Genomic DNA, 19585 nt, shown 5'->3' on the forward strand with positions numbered 1-19585 from the left:
GACAAATGAGACAAATGTCTAGGGCCCGGTTTTTAGAAGATCCCGGTCAAACTGTCTATTTTGAAAAGATTTGTAAATAAGATTCTTCCGATAATTTACATTTTTTATCTTTTTTACAATGATTAAATATTTTTTATTAATAAAAAATTAAGATTTGTTTTAGTTTTTCACATTATTTAGTTTTGTTTTATTTATTGTTTTATATTTTTTGTGTGCTCTATTTCTTGTGGGAGAGGGAGGGGGCCCGGTAAAAAGAAAGTGTCTAGGGCCCTAAAGTGAATTAATCTGGCCTTGTGAAGAACTCTTTACCAAACTCTGACCCACTGGATATTTGTCATCACTAATACTAAATTTTGATTTTTGTCCTGGACCTCACACAAACATCAAGCAAATATTAAATAAAGATATGGAAATAAATGAATGCAATGATTGCAGTTATTTATAAAAGTCTCATTTGATCATTTTCATCTATAGTGTTCGAGTAAAGATTGTTTTATTATTTCAAAAATATAAACATTGGAACCAGATAATTGAGATGGAGCATTAGTGAAGCCTCTTCTATGAGGCTTACAGAATTGTGTTTGTTCTAAAAATCTGTTCAATTGATTTTGATTAAACTTTGCCAGTTCCCATTAATTGTGAAGAGGAATCCAAAAATTCAATAAAAAGGGGTTTATGACTTCATTTTTTAAGATATAAGGTTGTTTTATGAGTGCACATAACAAAGCAAAATCATGCAACTTTGTTGTGTAATGTTTCATGGTCGCTAGTGCGTCTTCTATGGACTTCACTATAGAGTTGAGTTCTCAAAATTTAATGGGCCAATGTTGATAAAATTTTGCCACCATTTTCCATTATTTGAGACAAGGAATACAAAAATGTAATGAGGGTCCGTTTAAATGTAAAAAATAGGGATTGGGGATTTTTGATATGCAGAGGAGTTAAACTGACAATGTCCGTCCTCTCTGATGCTACTGAGTGTGCCTAACAGAATTTAGGCCTAGAGGTCAAAAATAAAAACAGCATTGTGTGCACCTAATGGAAAATAGGTGCAAAAAATGAACAAAACACAAGAAAAAATTCAACTGATGAGGACTGCTTTGTTCTTTGATAACCTCTCCATGTCAATAAGTGCAAAGATTACCTCTTCTGTGCCTAACAAGTGCAGGGATAGTTTCTTTTTTTTTTATTTTTGGCTCTGCCTCAATTCTATTGTAATATGACAAAGTTGCACAATATCTAGTACAGTGGTACCTCGGTATATGTCTGCTTTAGAATACGTCCAATTCGGAATACATCCTGTTTGGACAAAACAAATTTTGCTCGGTATACAACTTAATTCAATTATACGTGCCATCTATGAACAAGTAGCACTATCGGTGTACTAGACCAGACTAGATGTTCACGGTGCCACAGTTTATAACTTTGTTAAATTTATTCTGATTTTAATTTGTAAGTAAAATTTTATTATTTTTATTAATCATGAATTGCAAAAAGGCAAATGAGAAGCAACAGAAAACTAAAAAAATGACTAGAATCACAATGGAACTGAAAAAAGAGATTGTTGAGAAATATGAAGGTGACACGTATGTTTGAGATTTTAACTGTTGCATACCGTATTCCGAGAAAGACGATATCGACAGTCATGAAAAATAGACATTATTAAATCTGCTAATGTTGCAAAAGGGGTTAAATCAATTTCTAAACAGAGATCAAAGATCATTAGATCACTTTACTATACCATTACCTCACTTGCATAGCTGTAGCTCTCTCCATTCGCAAGAATTTTCCGGTTAAAGGGACTTTCCTATGCACCCTGTATAATATCATTTATGTACAGCATGAACATAAATAATAATAATAATAATTATTATTATTGGATGAAACTTCTAATTTTATAGCTATATTCTTGTATAGCTATAAAAAGTATTAGCTTTACTCCAGTATATTATCTTTAAGAATTTTATTTGAAAACATGTCATAATAAATAATATGTTCAAAATATTCATTTCTGTTTTTTAAAATGACAATATTATCAAGTAAATTGAACTTATTATTTATTGAAATGAACTTCTTTATGTAAATATATTAAATAAGTTTTTACTGTATCTTAAGACAACAATTCCTTTAGTTTGATTCCAGCAAAGTAGTAAATTAGAAATAGCTAAAAATAAATAAATAAAAAATAATCTTTTGTTTTAAATATATTTCTTGGCATTCTATTTTCTTTATCTATTACAATATAATTTTATGCTGCACATTAAAAACAATATTGTATTTATAACTGTCTCTGATAAAAGAATTTAAAGTAATCAGAAACTATTAATAATATATATTTTTGTATTTTTGTTGATTATATATTTCTATTTTAAAGAATTATTTAATTTAAATTAATCTCTGACATAAAATAACTTATTATTATTACATTACTATTAATCTGATAAATGTTATTTACAATGTAATATAGAAAGAGACCAGTAGAAGAAAGATGTACATATGAAGTAATTGTAAAAGGTAATATTACAAATAATAATTTTTATTTAATTTAAATTTAACATCATAATATAAAATAAAAATGATTAGATATTGAATATCATTAGGACTTGTAGAAAATAATATGCGAGTCAAGAAGATTCTGTAGCAATTCTTTCAAAGATATCATTGACAAAACTATTCATTATAGACATAGCTTTGCTAGAAATTCCAGTATCAGGATAAACTTGCTTTAAAACTTTGTAGATATAAATACTGAAACTTTCCTTCTCTTCTTATCTCCAGCATAAACATTCTTCTATTCTTTCCTGGCTTTCTTAATAGCTTTATCATTTGGTACAGGGGCATCTTAACTACTAATCATATGATTAGTAAATAATAATAAAAAGTGAAATGGCAAGGCCATTTTTGGGACAAAACTATGTCTCAGAGACTCACTATTAAGCGGGATCACTTCATGCTTACAATGGGTCTCGTTCTCATTCTCCAATGTTCTTTGGTATCATTGGTTTTGAGTGTGATTGTTCAAACTTCGCTGATCACAGCCATGACCACAAGGTCATCCACGATGTATTTTTGGTGAAATTAACCTATCCAATGTCTAAATTTCTCTCCATTGCATATTGCCCTGGGTTGAATTTTTGTCAATGCATAACAAAAATTTCCCGTTTTTTTGAAAAATTAATTATGGCTATTGTATTGTCCAAAGTTATTTTTTTATTTTGCACAAACAAAATAAATATATTAATAAATGTAAAAAAAAACAAAAAAAATTATATTTCGGAAGTTAGTTTTAATACAAAATTATAATGATTAGTGCTGTCTAGTTTCAAAAATGTTCCGATGCTGAAATGAGATATCTCAGGTCAACTGGTCAAGGTCAGCAGGTCATGACCAGAGATATGTCAGGAATAACACAGGACAGGTAAATGGGTTTTTTCAAATTCATTTATCAAAATTTGATTTTGCAACATCTGCAAAAATCCAACTTCTCAACAAGCAACGCATGCACAAATCTCACACTAGTACCTGTTTTTAAAAAGATGTCACCATTTTATATTTTATTTTGACTCAGTTCTTGGTCCTGACTACCTGCAAGTCTGGTTTTTTTGTGTTTACATGATTTGGGCACCAAATACTCTGTGCCAAATATCAACTCCTGATATGTACTCCTTCATACCTCTAAGGTGTGAAGCTGTAAAGGCACTGCGATTTTATAAACAAGATGTAGTCTTGTCAATAATAATAATAATAGTTTTAGATTATTTTATTTTCACTCATAATGTCAAATCTTAAAAAATTTGCTGAAAATATGATGCCATTAATTATAAATGACAATAAGACATTAATTTTAATTAGATTAATTTGTAAAGGAAAGTTTTTGAATGAATTAATTATACCATGATTGTGTATGAGATTATGGATTGACATATTAGAATTTTTAATTAATTTTCAGATTCTCCATGTAAATTATATTTTGATTTAGAATTCAATAAAACAATTAATCCTGGAAAAGATGGATCAGAAATGGTCAATATTTTTATTGAGGTATATAATAAATTTTTTAAAAAATTACTTTAGTTGACATTAATTATATTTAATTAATTAATAATAAGTTTTATTGAAATTATTATTATTTTTCAGTATGTCTGCAAGAGTTTGAAAGAAAAATATAATGTATATTGTGATAAATCAAATGTTTTACAGTTGGATGCCAGGTATTTAATTCTTAGTAGTTAATTATGAAGTTATAAGTTATAAGGTTCATAGAACAGCAGAGCCTTGATTATCCAAAAAATTGATTAACCAAAATTGACTTTACAGAGTAATAATTCCATAAATTATAAAGTTTTATTGTATTAAGAATTGTTGAAAATCTTCTGTAGACCCATTATTGAGCTATTTTGATGCCAATACTAGGGTTAGGTTTTATTTACTACAGTACAAGGAGGAAAGCATTAATGATGCATAGGCTTTTAATGCATTTAGTGCTTCACTGTATGTAGATACAATAAAGCATTTGATGCATTAAAAACAAAGAGAAACTTGTTTAAAACAATGCAAAATAAGTGACCTCTAAAAAAACTGTAAAATATCATATTTATTTCTTTAGAATTAAGCACAAAATCGCTATAGAGAACTTCTCACACAGGAACACATTTTTGATAAAAAACAGATCTATTTTTCACAAAAAAAAAAAAATGCATTTGGGCCATTTGCCCCTCATCAGTCCTTAATGTATAAGAATGGAAAATACATCTAAAACTACAGATTCTTCTGTAGTTTTACCATTTTTATACAGAATTTTATTAGTGCTAAACCAATCATTTAGCACTAAAAAAATTAGTTTGTTCCATTTCAGTGACATTAAATGGAACTTCATTTCTTGTTTGTTTTTCTACCACAAGTCTGATTTGTTATTTTCACTATCAACTCAGACACTTGCAATCACTTCCATGTCAGCCATGTTTATTCTTTTACACGTAACTTAACATGGCTATTTTATTGCTAATTTAAGATTAGACCAATATTGCATCAGTTCTGAACATTTCTGAATTAAGTTTGCAACAAATATGATTGCTAAAAATCATGTTAAATATGAAGATTCGGTCCAGATTTATAGTGAAAGTAATAGTTTGTATCAAGAAATTCAGAATGAAAGAATCTGAGAATTCAGTGTTGGAAAGATTAGACCACTGTTGCACTAATTCCTTCAAATGGTATAATACTGAAAATGAAAAGTGTAAAGAAAAGAAAAGAAAAATTAAGTAAAAATAAAATTTTTCAAATTTGAAAGAATTTTCTCTAAATAATTTTCTCAGAGATAATTTGAGTTATAGTGTGCTTCCTGAAAGAAAAACTATTACACAAGTTTTAATAAAACTAAGTTATAGTTTTATAACAGAAAACTTTTGAATAGTCCAACTACAAGATAACTTGATCAACTCTATAAACTAAAATATAGAGATAATAATAATGGAATATCTGGTATATAGATTAAATCAAATTCTTTATTATTATTCATCACTAAAAAAAGCCATTGGATGATCAAAAAATTGCAATACATATTTCAAAAATAATTATACATAATATTGGGTTGAACTAAAAGTTTGTTTGGTTTTTAGAAAGAAATAAAATATACTATTTTGAAATAAATAAAAACCTTTAATTCACAATGTATTCACCCTTCTGTTTGATAACCTTACACCACCTGACGGGTAGTTTTATAATTCCGTCTGTGTAGAATTGTGTGGGTTTCTGATTGAAGAAATTATCGATGTGATTTTTGATACCTTCTAGAGATTGAAATTCTATGCCATTTAAATTATTCTGCAATGAAGAAAAAAGATGATAGTCTGTTTTAAGTCTCTACATATTTGTATTTTAACATTAAGTCTTTGCATCTGTAAGATTACAGCTCAAAAATCTTACATGCCAGGGAATTTTTCACTTCATTTTTGTGTTCAGTGCATAAGGGATTAAAAAAAAGCATGTGTTTTCTCATAGTTGTAAAATGGCTGTAAACTAGTGTAATTGATTTCAATCATAAAAAATCTGATGATTTTTACCATGAATGTCTGATTAGGGATAAAATGCAACAACTGAAAAGACAGTTAAGACTGAAAATGAATTTTGTTATTTATAGGCTATATTACCAACTGGGAAAAACTTTTCCCAATTAAGCTATAAAAAAATACAGTAGAGCGTTGATTTTCCGAATCAATTGGGGACTGAGGTTGTCCGGATAACTGATTTATGTACGAAAAAATAGTTTAACGTATCCGATGCTGAAATTTTTCTCCGTTGCGTGTTGCTTCGCGTTGAATTTTCATCGATGTTAAGCCTAACAAAGACTATTGTATTGTTAAAAATTATTTTTTTATTTTGTACAAAAAATAAATATATTGAAAAATATAAAAATAATAAAAAATTATACTTCAGAAGTTAATTTAGTATCAAAAACGTAAAATATTTGAGTAGCCCAAGACATAGCCAAAGATTGAAGCGACACAGCACTGTCAAAAATTTAAGTTTGCCGACTGGAATTCTTTCGGATGATTGACTTTCGGAAAATCGACGTTCTACTGTAATAAAATCAAAAAAATTAAAAAATTTCATGAAATACTACCATCTAGTGTTCTAACAGAAGCCAGCTCTTAGTGTGGAGAAATGTTTTAACAAAATATCACTAATAACATTATTTTCATGAATTGTAATGGCACTATTTTAGTTATTTTGGTGGTGGTGGTGGTAGTAATAATAATAATTTTATATTTCAGCACACAAAACAAATTTAGCAGTCATTTAATATTTGTTTTAAATGGATTTTGTTTTAAAAATAATATAGAAACTGGTAAGTTAAATTCTTTATTTTAAAATAAGTAGTTTTAAAATAAAATACTGTAAATGATTATCTTTGTTTAGGTAAATTTGTTAATTATGTTTGTTTAAATATAATGAATCAAATATCATCTGAAAATACTTCTAACAATAGTTTATCATCATCTGATTTGTTGAAACTCTTAATAAAAGGTAAAGATGGGAAAGAGACTTTATTTTGTGATTTAGGTGTGTATAAATTTTTAATACTAATTATAATAATATCAATATTATTATTATTTCATAAACTGTTTATGCAAAAATTTTTTCAGGTGTTTATTCAAAAAATAGAAATTTTAGGCTTTATTTATCAACAAAATTTCATAAAAATGCTCCATTAATTTTGTCAGAAGAGAATAAATATAAAAATTTTCAAAATGATACAGGAGATACTGAAGAAAACATCTTCTTAGATTCTTTGATTACTTATTTCAGGTTAGATAATATTAGTTTCATTTATTTACCTGTATATAATAATTGATGATGAGAGTTTACTAACAATTATTGAAAAGAGAACTGTAACAATTTTAAAAAGCATTTAGTTGTTTATAAAAGAAATACATATTTGAAAAGAAGTTTGAAAATTTTTTATAAAAATCAAGAAATAGTATAAGAAAATTTAAGAATTTTTTTAAGTATATTTTCATATTTGTAGTAAAATACTGTAATTTTAATGTAGATTTTTTGTGAATTAATGTCATCATCAACAAGCTTTAATATAGGATGAGGATATGCTGATTTTAATGTACAGTACACTTGAAGGCAATTTAATAAAAAAAGAATAAAATTTACTTAACAGAATTTAGGATATTTTCTCCATATATTAACTTTAATATCATATCTTTAAATCCATTTCTGCAGTTTAAAATTTTCAAGTAAGTTTTCCATACAAATCAACTATTTGAAACTAGTAAGATAGTAAATTGTAAATTATAGATTCTACAAGTGGGGAATCCAAACCACTTTGATCTAAAAGATTCTGATGTGAACTGATACATGAGAAATTACTTCAGAAGACTTATCTTTTTACAGACAGCAGACCTCTAAAGGAAAGCTGTGGGATTTCACCACAGCTCAACAAGGAAGATCCCAAATGAGTAAGTCTACATGAACACAAAGGTTTGCACACTTACAAATGAGATGCAGAGAAGTCTTCTCAGCAGAGCGACAGAAGCTGCAAAAGGCTGAGGAGGAACATTTCAGTCAGCATAATGTTTACAAAAGTGACCAGTTACAATGCTGACCGAGAACTAAAGATGATTCTTGTCAAAACCAGAAAATTCATAGTTTGCACAGAGCAAGCTGGGCAAAAATGGTTTACTCTGCTTTAGACCAAGTGGACACATCCTAATCTAAAGCAGAGTAAAGTTTAGATTAGGATATGTCCTCTTGATCTAAAGCAGAGTAAAGCATTTTTGCCTTAAGTAACTTCAAATGACCAGAAAATATCCTGTCTTCCACAGCTCTAGGGAAAGTTCTATAAGAAATATATAGAGCTAGTTTAGACCCATTAAAAAGAAAGATGCTCTATGCTTGGCCAGTAGAATAGCACTTAAGTTGCCAGCAATTCAAAGCAGTTCATGTCAAAGCACCCATATGAGAAAAACTCTATTGCAGGAAGCCAATTCATTGAAGATGCAAACAGCACTCCCAGACAAGTGTTGATGTGAACTTACAAAAATCGAGTGTCTTCAAAGCAATCAATTACCGTATATTTGTGCAGATAATATGATAGTTGAATCATAAAAGAAAGTCCCTGAAATCCGGGTCGACTTATAGGACAGATACAAAAAAAATTAGATTGCAATTTATATAAATTAAAACCATTGTAAAAAAATGGACAAACCATAATTATTTACTAGTAGAGAGTAGGGTATGTCCACAAAATAGAATAGCCCATACAATGTTTTTGTGAATAGTCAAGGTCCCAAATGCCCAAATTAGTGCAAATGTTTGCAACAGTAGCAAGGCAGTGCTGCCAGATGCAATAAAATAAAATTTTTTCATTCGAAAAATTATGAATAGGACATAATTCTTAAACAGTATTATTATTTAGATGATGATTGTTGATCTAAACTAAATTCAATGGCTGTTGATAGCTTGGTGGTCATGTTATAGGACAGATATATGCTAAAATTATAAAATGTTGATGAAAATTTATACCTCGTCTTATCTGTTGTTGAAATATACGGTATGTTATCTATCAATGCATTGTTGTTAACAGTCAAACAACTGTTAACAACAATGCATTGATAGATAGCATTATTAAGAGGACATCTATGTAAAATAGTACAATTGATCAAATAATAGCTAGCAATTCAGCTTGAAACAAAGTGAAGAACTTACCTATAGGGATAAAGAAGTTCCTGCCTGAAAATCTCCAACAAATGCAAGCCCTCATGCTAGTAGTAGTTTTGAATCCATCTGTGAACCAGATTGTCTTATGAACAAAAGGTCGATTTTCTCATACGCCAATTAAAGTCACAAAGAAAGGAGACAAAGTCACTTTTATCAAATGTAAACTGAGGTAATATTTTGTCAGATTTCATCAGAAAGATGTCTTCCTTTAGCATCTTTTTGATGAAATCTGACAAAATGTTACCTTTGCATATCCCACTGCAAAAAGAAATGACCAAAAGAACATGGTCTGATAATAAGTTGTCTGTTACACCTGAACATATAGAGCAGGGGTGGTGAACCTATGGCATTCATGCCCAAAATGGCACATAGAAGAAATCATCTGGCACATAATGTATCATGTGATTTTGATTTATCATCTGTCTTTTTCAATCAGCATTTTTACATTTATTCTAATTAAAGCATATTTGTTTAATTTATTTAAATACAGTCGACCCCCCTATAACGTACGTTCCTATAACGTACGTTCCTATAACGACAATTCCTATAACGTAGCGAAAAAATTGTAGCAACTTTCGTATAACGTACCTCTTATAACGTCGTTTCGCGACAAGATTGATAGAGTCTGGACCAATAGTGGATGAGCAGCCGAACTACTTTCCTCCGACCCTGCGCCACACTATGGAGCGGCTAAATTGAGTTTGCTATCGTCTGTTTAGTATTATATATAAATTAGGTACTGTTTATGTAATTATATATTAATTATATATAAATTAGGTACTGTATATATAATTATATATTAACTTAATTTATTGTAACTTTATTATAATTATATATATGCTTTCTGCCGCCTGGCAACACGCTACGGAGATTTTAGGCTAGTAAGTTGAGTTTATTATCGTCTGTACAGTATGTAAATTAGGTACCGTAAGTCTAATACAGCACTAATTTTATACATTTCTTGTGAAAGAAACACTTCTTATTCAACGTCCATAAAAATTATTTATATTAATGATGTCTCCAAAGGTCAAGTTATTTTTCCGCCAAAAATTCGTTATCAGAAATTGCGGCCGTCGTTTCGCGTGCTGTTCCGCGATGAAAACCAGCTTTAAGCAACGGCGTAGTCGAACGGTGTAAGTAATCCTACAATTTTTTGTTTATAGCATAGTTTATACAGATTATTCCCAAAAAATTATACGTGTTTTGGAAATGTTGAGTGGAATTAGTCTAGAATCGGTTAATTTTATAGAAGAAAACCTTTCGAACAGCCTTAGTCCGTAAAGTTCCCACCTATCGGGCTGCGATTGGCTCATTCCTACAACGTAATTTTCGGTTAGCGTGGAACGTATCTAAGCGTTATAGGGGGGTCTACTGTATAATATTATTGTTCAAAGGCTAAAACTTTGGCACACACAAACATCTTTAAAGCTAAGTATGCTTATTACATGGCATGTGGGCTCAAAAGGATTTGCCACCCTGCTATAGAAGGTCAGATGTAACAGATATTTATTCAGACAGAACTTTGGTTCAGTCTGAATAAATAGGTGAAGAGGAAGAAAGCTCACTAGAACCTTAAGAGTTTTGGGGTCATGGACATAGCCCCAATAGTTGATGGGATTCTTATATAATATTTATTTATTTATTTTTGCCTTAAAGAGAAGGGAAGACAGTAAGATATAAACAAAACTATAACACCTTTATACCAATTTCTTGTCTAGAGATTTAAATCGGAAAATATCTTTATTTGTTTTCTAACAAAAATGCAAGTTTGTGGATTTTTGTTGGATGAATGATAATGGAAAATGTCACCTTAGATGAGCCCCAATCTGACTCTTCTGGGCTTACTGCTCTCAGAAACTGCCAACTTTGAGCCTGCAGCATAGACTTACCATTAGGCCTGGAAGCAACCAATTGTGAATCAGCAGCAGTAGCATGTCTGCTACTAGATCTAGAAGCCACAGATTTTGAACCAGCAGCATTATGCCTGCAACTAAGCCCTGAAGCCATTGACTGTATGCCAGTATCAGATAGCTTTTTGTCTAACCCTGAAGCTGCTGATGAAGAATCAGAGCAACCACCAAAAATCTTAAAAAAAAACCCTTACTAAGTCTCAGAAAAGGCCTGAATTTCAAACTGTTAAGCATATTGACTGAGGCACTGTCAATCATTAGAATGCCAATATTGGTTAATCAATGACAAGCATTGGCCATAAGAGCCATGCTTGTCATTGCTTGATAGGGCTTTTGGCCATTGTTTATTAATCAATCTTCAGTGTCTAGTTGCCAAACCTGATTATGAATCTAAAGTCTTAAGAATCTAAGGAAGATTCTCATGTTTTTTGGTCTGGGATCACCATCAAAATCATCACAGGCTTTGGTAGAGAGTGAACCATCAAAGGGCTTTCCTTTCTGTAAGCAAAGACCTCAATATATTTCCTATGCCAAGTATCTTTTGAATGGATGGATCCTAATTACAGGGGGTATGAGATGCCTAACCTCATTGGCTTAGTCAGCAGTGCCCATATGCAGTATATATAATGTGTGTTTTCATTTTCATTATGTAAACTTAGGCTATTGTTATTTATTTTTACACTTAACCTCTAGCTAATAGGCCTAGTGTTGGCAGAAAAAAAAGAAAGTTGCGATCATAATGTTTTCAGTTTCCCCTCTAGTTTCCCAATGATTTATTCCTGGCTATGGGACAGCTTCTCAGAGAAACAAGTCAGTCTCAATGACCCCCAAAAATAATTGCAAGAAACAAAATTAGTACTGTCATCTAGATTCAGATTTGTTGATTTCAAAAAAAAAATCTTAAATTTGATCTGATCATTCAGAAGTGACACAATTTTCAGGAATTACATTGTTGTAATTAAATAAAATAAGATTTTGTGCAATGCTAATTTGTTTCTTTACTTTTAGTATGTTACAGTTAAGTTTTATGTAATAACTGCACACTTTATTCACAAGCTAATTAATTACAGTTTAAAAAATTATCATTGCTAAAATTGATGATAACGTTATCTAAAAATTAATTTACATTTTCTGAAACCAAACTTACCTTTTCTTAAAAAGTTGTAGGTGCCAGATTAATGAACTGTTTATCTGTTTATGAATTCTGTTGTGTTTTATAAATATTGTCATAACTTATTCTGAATTTATTTATATATATTTATTATATTACAATATCAATTAAATTACTTTTTTGCTAGGTTAAATGAACAAATGGAATTGCTGTGTTGGGATGAACCTGTAGTAAAATGTATCAATAAAATTGAAGAATTTTATGAGGATGATTTTAAAATGATAGTTTCTTCAGGTATAAGAAATAACTTTTTATTAAAAATTTAATTAGATCAATTATTTTTTAAGATGATTAAAGGATATATAAACAATGGAAAGGTAAAAATTCAGTTTTTTTATGTTAAACACATTAACTTAAATGTGTTTAACACCAAAAAACTGATTCTTTATTTCTTTCAAAACTTCACAACTTCAATATCAGTTACAATTTCCTAAACATAGTTGGGAAATTAATCTCCAATTTTACAGGCAGTGTTTACCAAAATAAAAAAATCTGTCTGTCAGATTGTTATTATTTAAATTGCATATTGTTAAAAATGATCTAAATGATTTTTGTAACAGAATTGCATTATTACTTATAAAAGCAGAACAATAAATTTTGATAATTTTGTACTGTATGTTTGTATGGAAAAGGCACTAGAAAGAAATGTGATAGTTAAAAATCATACAAAAAAGAATTATTCCTTTTTTTGTATGATTTTTTTTTATCCATAACTGTATTTATTAGAAAATGGCTATGGAAATAGGAACCTAAATGATTAATATGATCAGTATTAAGAACCCGTAATAAATAGGGTGATAAGAGAAATTATTTTTTAACAATGTGCTAAAATATAAGCCAAATTTTTAATAACTTTATTTATCCATTTTAAATTTGATTTTAATAGTAGTAGGAATGAATATTGATATCTAGGCCTATATCTAAATCTTCTCAATTTATTGCTAATTGATTTCATTTGCTATTAAATAAAATTATTTAGAAATGTCAAGTATTTATTAGGAAAAAATATTATTAAAAGCAGAATTTATTATATGAGCCATTGATTTTGAAAGTAGGGCAAGTCCGTTTTCTGAAAAAAATAGTTAAAACTAATTCTTATTGCAAATTAAAATAAAATTTATGTTTTTAATCAATTCACAATAAATATCTTGTAACAAATTTATACTGATATTAATAATAATTTATATCGTCAAAATCAACTCAATATTTACATTGAGTTGATTTTGAAAGTGAGGCAAGTCCAGTCTAAAGAAAAATATGAAGATATGATGGATTTATTACCCTATGTACGTACAGTGCCACCCACTTATCATGAATACTTTAAAAATCTGCACCATCTAAATTAAGAAATATAATTATATGCATACAACTTCTTACTAAATATTTTTTATTATTTTCTCCACTTTTTCCTCTAAAATTAAATTTATTTTTTGTTTCATTGTTGCTTTTTGAAAAAAGTATGAAATGTTGAAATAAAATAAATAAATAAATATAACAACAAAAAATTCAATATTTTAACTATATTCCATTCAAAGAAAAGCGATGTTTTCAACAAATCATTGCTTTTGAAAGTGAGGCAAGTCCATTGGCGCATACCAAAACCATGATTTTTTTTCACCTAATGTGGATAACCATTATTGCATATTAAATTTACACAAAAGAAAACCATTAAATATCTATCAATAACATAAAATGGATTTGGCCCCACTTTCAAAATCAACAGCTCATATGATGATAAAGAAGCAATAATTATTCATTGATATAAATACTCTTTCAGTTTGCTGAGAGCCAATTGAGTGTTATATCCATAGGTTTAAGTAGTTTAATGCAGATGTTTCCAATGTAATGTTTCATGTAATGTTCATCCATTTCTGTAAGATTTAATTTGCTCACTCCTTTCTATACTTGTCTTGCTATTAGCCAAGTGGATAAAATTACATTATTTTCTAAAATGTTAATACAGGAAATCCTCATTAATTTGAAATCCTGTCAGTTTGTAACCGTTCTTTTGCCTCGGCCAGAGATACAGGGATTTACATTTTAAAGAATTTGGTTAGTTTGAAATATGGCTACTTCAAAATTCGAAGTGAAATTCTGTCCAAACTGTGATATGCATATGTTTACTTATTCATTTAGATTGAAGTGCCTCTATACCATAAAATAACAATAGACCAAGAACAACTTTATTCTGGTCAATGTGTCTGCTTTTACAGAAACACATTTTTGGATGTCACCTTACCCTTGGACTACCCTGTTTTTCTTATTTCATAAAATACAGCTGGTTTTCAGGATTGCAAGATTGAACTAAAAATAGCAGATTCAGATATTTGTAGAACTCTAGGCTTCTAGATTTGGATGACTTATTACTTTTTAGGCTGCATTTCAAAGAATTGCTTTACCATTTGGCATGCGAGATTCTCACCAGTCACACGCAGTTTATTTATGTTATTGTTATTATTATTAATTAATGAAAATAGCATTCTGTATAAGTATCCAAATTCCATTTGCTTAATAAATTACATTGGCTACGTTGCATTTGGCATATACAGAAATATGTAAATCTTACATAATTTGAAATTGCAATTATTTCATCCCATAAATTTCAAATTTACGAGAATTTCCCATAATTACACACTATCATCAGATATTTATGTCACCAACTGTCTTGTATGTATATGTAAATAGATTATTTCAACAATACAAAAACATACAATGCATATAATTTTTGTTCACTTTTACTATGGATACTTTCATAATTTACTATATTTTAGACACACAGTCACATAAGACGTACCCCATTTCAGCATAGAATATTTAGGAAAAGTATTTAGTGTATTTAAACTATCCTATGTCTTTGGCATTCCCCACATTTTTTTTACTGTATTCTAGTTAAATAAAGTGAACATAAACTTTTTTACTGATAAAAATATAAAGTCATTTACAATTAAAATATTCAACATAAATACATGCAAAAGCTGTAGAAAAAAAAAAAATAATTTTTAATTAAAAATGTTATTGTTTAATTAGTTCGACTAGGTAGAAGTTACCTAGTGCAACTCTAGTCCAATTTATAACCTATTGAAAATGGTTTAGGAAATTTATATTAGTTCATGGGGGATTGCAACTTTAAATAAGACAATGGACATTTATTTTTATCCTTTTTGTTTTTGGGCAAAAGTTGTCTTCTATGATGTAAAATATGGTAAATGTGAATTATATATTTTTTTTAAGAAAATGGAATGGAATTAATCATAGAAGGTACCTAGTCTAACTGAATAATAAATTAATTTATAAATTTTCTTTTAGAACATCATCATGGCTTTCAACATTCTCCTTATCCAGAAGTCGACAGTTTCATTCGGAACATTGTAGAAAATAATAAAACCAGACCAGGCTATATTCGTCATTGGTCATATTTTCCAGAAAGTGAAAGAGTACTTTATGATATAGGAAACTACAGATATTGTGAAAATATTGGACGCCATCATAAGAGCAATCATATAATGTATATTTACATTATTTAGAGCCAATGATTAATTGTACAGTTGCAATTAACTAATTTAAAATGAATCAAGATTTTTAAAATTTAACAAAGTTAAAATAAAACTGTAGTTTGTATAAAATGTGAACTACTGAATATATATAGTAGGCCTAGTACTGTATATTATATTCAATTTAATGAAACTAATTTTTTTTATGTATTCAAACTGCTGTTTATTATGATAAAATGAAATTATAAATTCAATCAATTGAAGTAACAAACAATATAAATAGGATAATTTGAAGTACACATCAGTTAATTGCAACTGTTTAAGTAAATATTTTAAATTATATATCAATGTAAGAAAACTGTTTATATTACATTAATTTTTTCTTAATTTAGGTTCATAGCCTGTTTAAAAGAAGGCACATATTATCAAAAATGTTATGATCCTGAATGCAGAAGTCAACAGTTTCGGTCAAAAAGTAAAAATAAATTTTTTTTAATAATATTGATCATTGTTGTTTTATTTTTTACATAATCTTTTTCTATCAGTTAGGAAATTACCACCTGAAACATTACCTGCATTTTTTGCTCAAGATACTTTTGTAGAATTGAATGATATTCCAGAAGCTGAAGAAAAGGCATTACTGGAAGCTGTATTATTATTGGAAAATTCTCCAGAATTCAAAAATATATTAAATGACACAGGTTAAAGTGTGGCTTGTATGTGTAATAATTTATAAAGTAAACCATGTTTTTATTTAAATTACCATTGCATTGAAATATTTATAATACTTTTCATTAATTACATTTATTCTGGTGTTTTGGAATTAATGGGAGGTAATTTTTAAAAGTTTACATTTAATTATTGCAAAACAATATATTAAATTGTTTAGAATTTGAAAACAATAATCTGTTTCAAAAATGTTCAATTAAAACCAGGTAAATAGATTTTCTATAGTTTACAATTTTTTCACATATACTGTACAAGCAAATATTTATTAATCTTTTAAATAGATACTGCTGTTCAGCATTACTGACATGTTATTTTTTCACTTGATCATACAATTTATGATAAATCTTGTGTACAAAATTTACAAAATTTTATATTTTTTATGGTCTCCTACATTTCCATTTGCAAAACCAAAATAATCCAAGCTATTTTTATGTAGAGATATCTTGTGTCAAAAAAGAAATAATCATCAATTTCTTTAATTTTAAAATTTATCTAATTAATTCTCTCAAGAATTAATTTCTCCTTATATGGATAAAAATTGTCCAAGAACAATTTTTAGAAAATTATTATTTTATGTATACAATGCAGAATTGTATAAGTTGATATTATATTTGAAATAAACATATGTCCAAATTTAAGTTAATGAGAATTTTATTATACATATATATACAATGCTTTCTAATCTTCAATAAATCTTCTTAAGACACCTCCATATCTATTATAAAAAAAAAATATTTATAAGATTAAATTGAGAACTGAATCAGATAAGTTAATACATATTTTACAAATAGAAAGCTAATTTAATAGACAATATATATTGAGAGAGATCAAATATTTTAACTACCATTTCTTTGTTAATCAAAAGTTTTTAGAATGAACATAAACCAATTAGTTGAATTTGAACAATACAGTAAGGATTCAAAATATAAAATTCTTTGAAAGTAAGATCTAAATATTTTATATTTTGGAAAAACAGCATTAAGCAAAATTTGATAATTTTTTCAGTTTATTCCATACTGTAGTAGGGAATGAATTTTATATTGTTTGTTTCCTGAATAAGAAAGGAGCTGATGTTCATTATGAAATAGTGTATGTTATAATTTATAATAAATGTTTTAGGGATAGATTCTATAGTCAAAAATACACCTAAAATCCTTTATAAAGGTTTTTCAAAATTTGATTCATTTTTGAGATATGGTCTGCCAAAGTCATATTAGACACCAATTTTTAAACCTTATGCCAAAAAAATACCACTGGTTTCCACTCGTGTTACCAACACTTATAAACTGAAGCTTTTTATTTTAAATGTTGAAAACTGTTTTTCTGAATACACATTAACTGGTATGCATTAGTTGATGGTTCATTGCATACAATTATGTGTTCATATCTGCAGAAGACATGTAGAATAGTTTTTGTAAACTATTCTAAGTTTGTAAATAATGAAATTCTGTTCAAAGTAAATTTACATTAAAAAACCTTTGCTTTTCACCATAAAATGGATAATGCAAAATCTTACAGTGGATATGACTTCTTTTAAATTTATTATAAGCAGAACTTATTTGGTAATATTTACATAACTTAGTCCATTGACAGAAGCATTATAAATGTCAACTTTTTAAAAATAATTTAGTACAACTCTAATGTTAGTACTTTGGCAGGCCATATGTTGAAAACAAAATATTGTAGGGTCAAAAATAAGCCTAAAGTCCATGCCTAAAATATTGGCACGTATAATATATGTATTATATGTATACACACAGTGGTGATATTCAGCAGGTTCGCACAGGTTCGGCCGAACCCGTTGTTAACATTTTCAAAGTTTTCCGAACCCGTCGTTAAACACACGTAACATTTCTCAGTGGTTTTGTTTCTTTTAAAAAATATACGTATTATACAGTACTCTGTAACACTACTAAACTAGAGCCTTATACCCCGTTTGCCTTGGTGCAACCTCCATCGACCGTCTCAAATCTTGACTGAAACGAGGTTCATTCGCGATCAACTCAAGTGAGTTCTTGAAACTAGGTCCAGTCATACGAAAGATCCCACAATCCCACGTGCGCGAGAAAATACAAGATGGCTGCAGAACATGTGTCTGGCTATCGACAGCGAAATAAAAAAGATATTGTATTTTGAGAGACGATGATATCTATCTATTATTATAATAATACCTAATGATAGAGGAGAAGGCGCTAAATGGCTTAGTCAATGGATGCAGGAAAATTTTGCTCTGTATTTGAATTGAGTTTTTGCTGAAATTTTTACTTTAAGCTCTAAGTGTTATATATTTCTGGATAGAATTTTCCGAGTGGATTAAGAATCTGTTAAGTTTTTCAACCTACGACAATTTTTCGCAAAGTTATTAGTTTTTGAAAATTTTCAAAATTCTTCTACAACAACTGTTGCCATAGTAATGGTCAATGATGTTTACCATAGAAGATTCCAGAATTTTTACCGGAAGTCATATGTTCTTTCTTCATATTATTTTTTTTTTGGAAATTATTAATTTTAGAAGTTATTATACTCAGTGACGGTTATTGAAGAATTTCTGGAGGAATCTGAGGAAGCCATTGAGGATTTAAAGAGATATTTCTGTAATAACCCAAAAGGGCAATTGGGTACCGAGGAACATATTAGATTTATTACAGATAAATTTATTACCTTAGTGAAGAGTGCCGAAGAGGTAATTAGGAAAAATTCCATATCAGATTTCCTGCTTCAGAAATTTGATTTGTTGGCAACGAAAGAGGATGTCAAACAAAAATTTAGAGGCTATTCAGGAAGTGAAACAGACTGATTTGTGACTTAGAAAAACCTCCACTTTTAGGGGTGGAAGGTTCTCAAGGGACTACTGCTCTGTCATATAGAGATATTTTACAACGTGATCTTAATTCTTTGAAGAATACACAGTCTGAAAGGAGTCCTCGTTACCAACATACACTGTTCTAGTTTACAATGATAATAAAGAGAGCACATCGGAAGAGACTAAGACACTGCTCACCAATTCTTTTGATCAAAGATCGCATAAGGTGCCTATCAAGCGTATTCGTAAG

At 28.8% G+C, this 19585-nt stretch overlaps 2 protein-coding genes across 2 annotated transcripts in view; one reads left to right on the forward strand and one right to left on the reverse strand.

Moving 5' to 3' along the window:
- Positions 1-17033, forward strand: part of LOC111621376 (DNA-directed primase/polymerase protein-like) — a 28968-nt gene extending 11935 nt beyond the window's left edge. The window contains exons 3-13 of the mRNA XM_023363486.1: positions 2468-2514; positions 3950-4041; positions 4138-4211; positions 4856-4976; positions 6799-6847; positions 6919-7062; positions 7146-7308; positions 12440-12546; positions 15619-15817; positions 16196-16278; positions 16349-17033. Coding sequence (XP_023219254.1) covers positions 2468-2514; positions 3950-4041; positions 4138-4211; positions 4856-4976; positions 6799-6847; positions 6919-7062; positions 7146-7308; positions 12440-12546; positions 15619-15817; positions 16196-16278; positions 16349-16509 — 1240 coding nt within the window. The 3' untranslated portion in view covers positions 16510-17033. The remainder of the gene's footprint in view (positions 1-2467; positions 2515-3949; positions 4042-4137; positions 4212-4855; positions 4977-6798; positions 6848-6918; positions 7063-7145; positions 7309-12439; positions 12547-15618; positions 15818-16195; positions 16279-16348) is intronic.
- An 88-nt stretch (positions 17034-17121) lies between these two features.
- Positions 17122-19585, reverse strand: part of LOC111621390 (kelch domain-containing protein 4-like) — a 28686-nt gene continuing 26222 nt past the window's right edge. Inside the window, exon 9 of the mRNA XM_023363498.1 lies at positions 17122-17247. Within this exon, the coding sequence (XP_023219266.1) occupies positions 17231-17247 (17 nt within the window). The 3' untranslated portion in view covers positions 17122-17230. The remainder of the gene's footprint in view (positions 17248-19585) is intronic.

Source organism: Centruroides sculpturatus, unplaced genomic scaffold, assembly GCF_000671375.1.
Source record: "Centruroides sculpturatus isolate CEXI.00-Female unplaced genomic scaffold, Cexi_2.0 scaffold129, whole genome shotgun sequence".
Taxonomy (NCBI): domain Eukaryota; kingdom Metazoa; phylum Arthropoda; class Arachnida; order Scorpiones; family Buthidae; genus Centruroides; species Centruroides sculpturatus.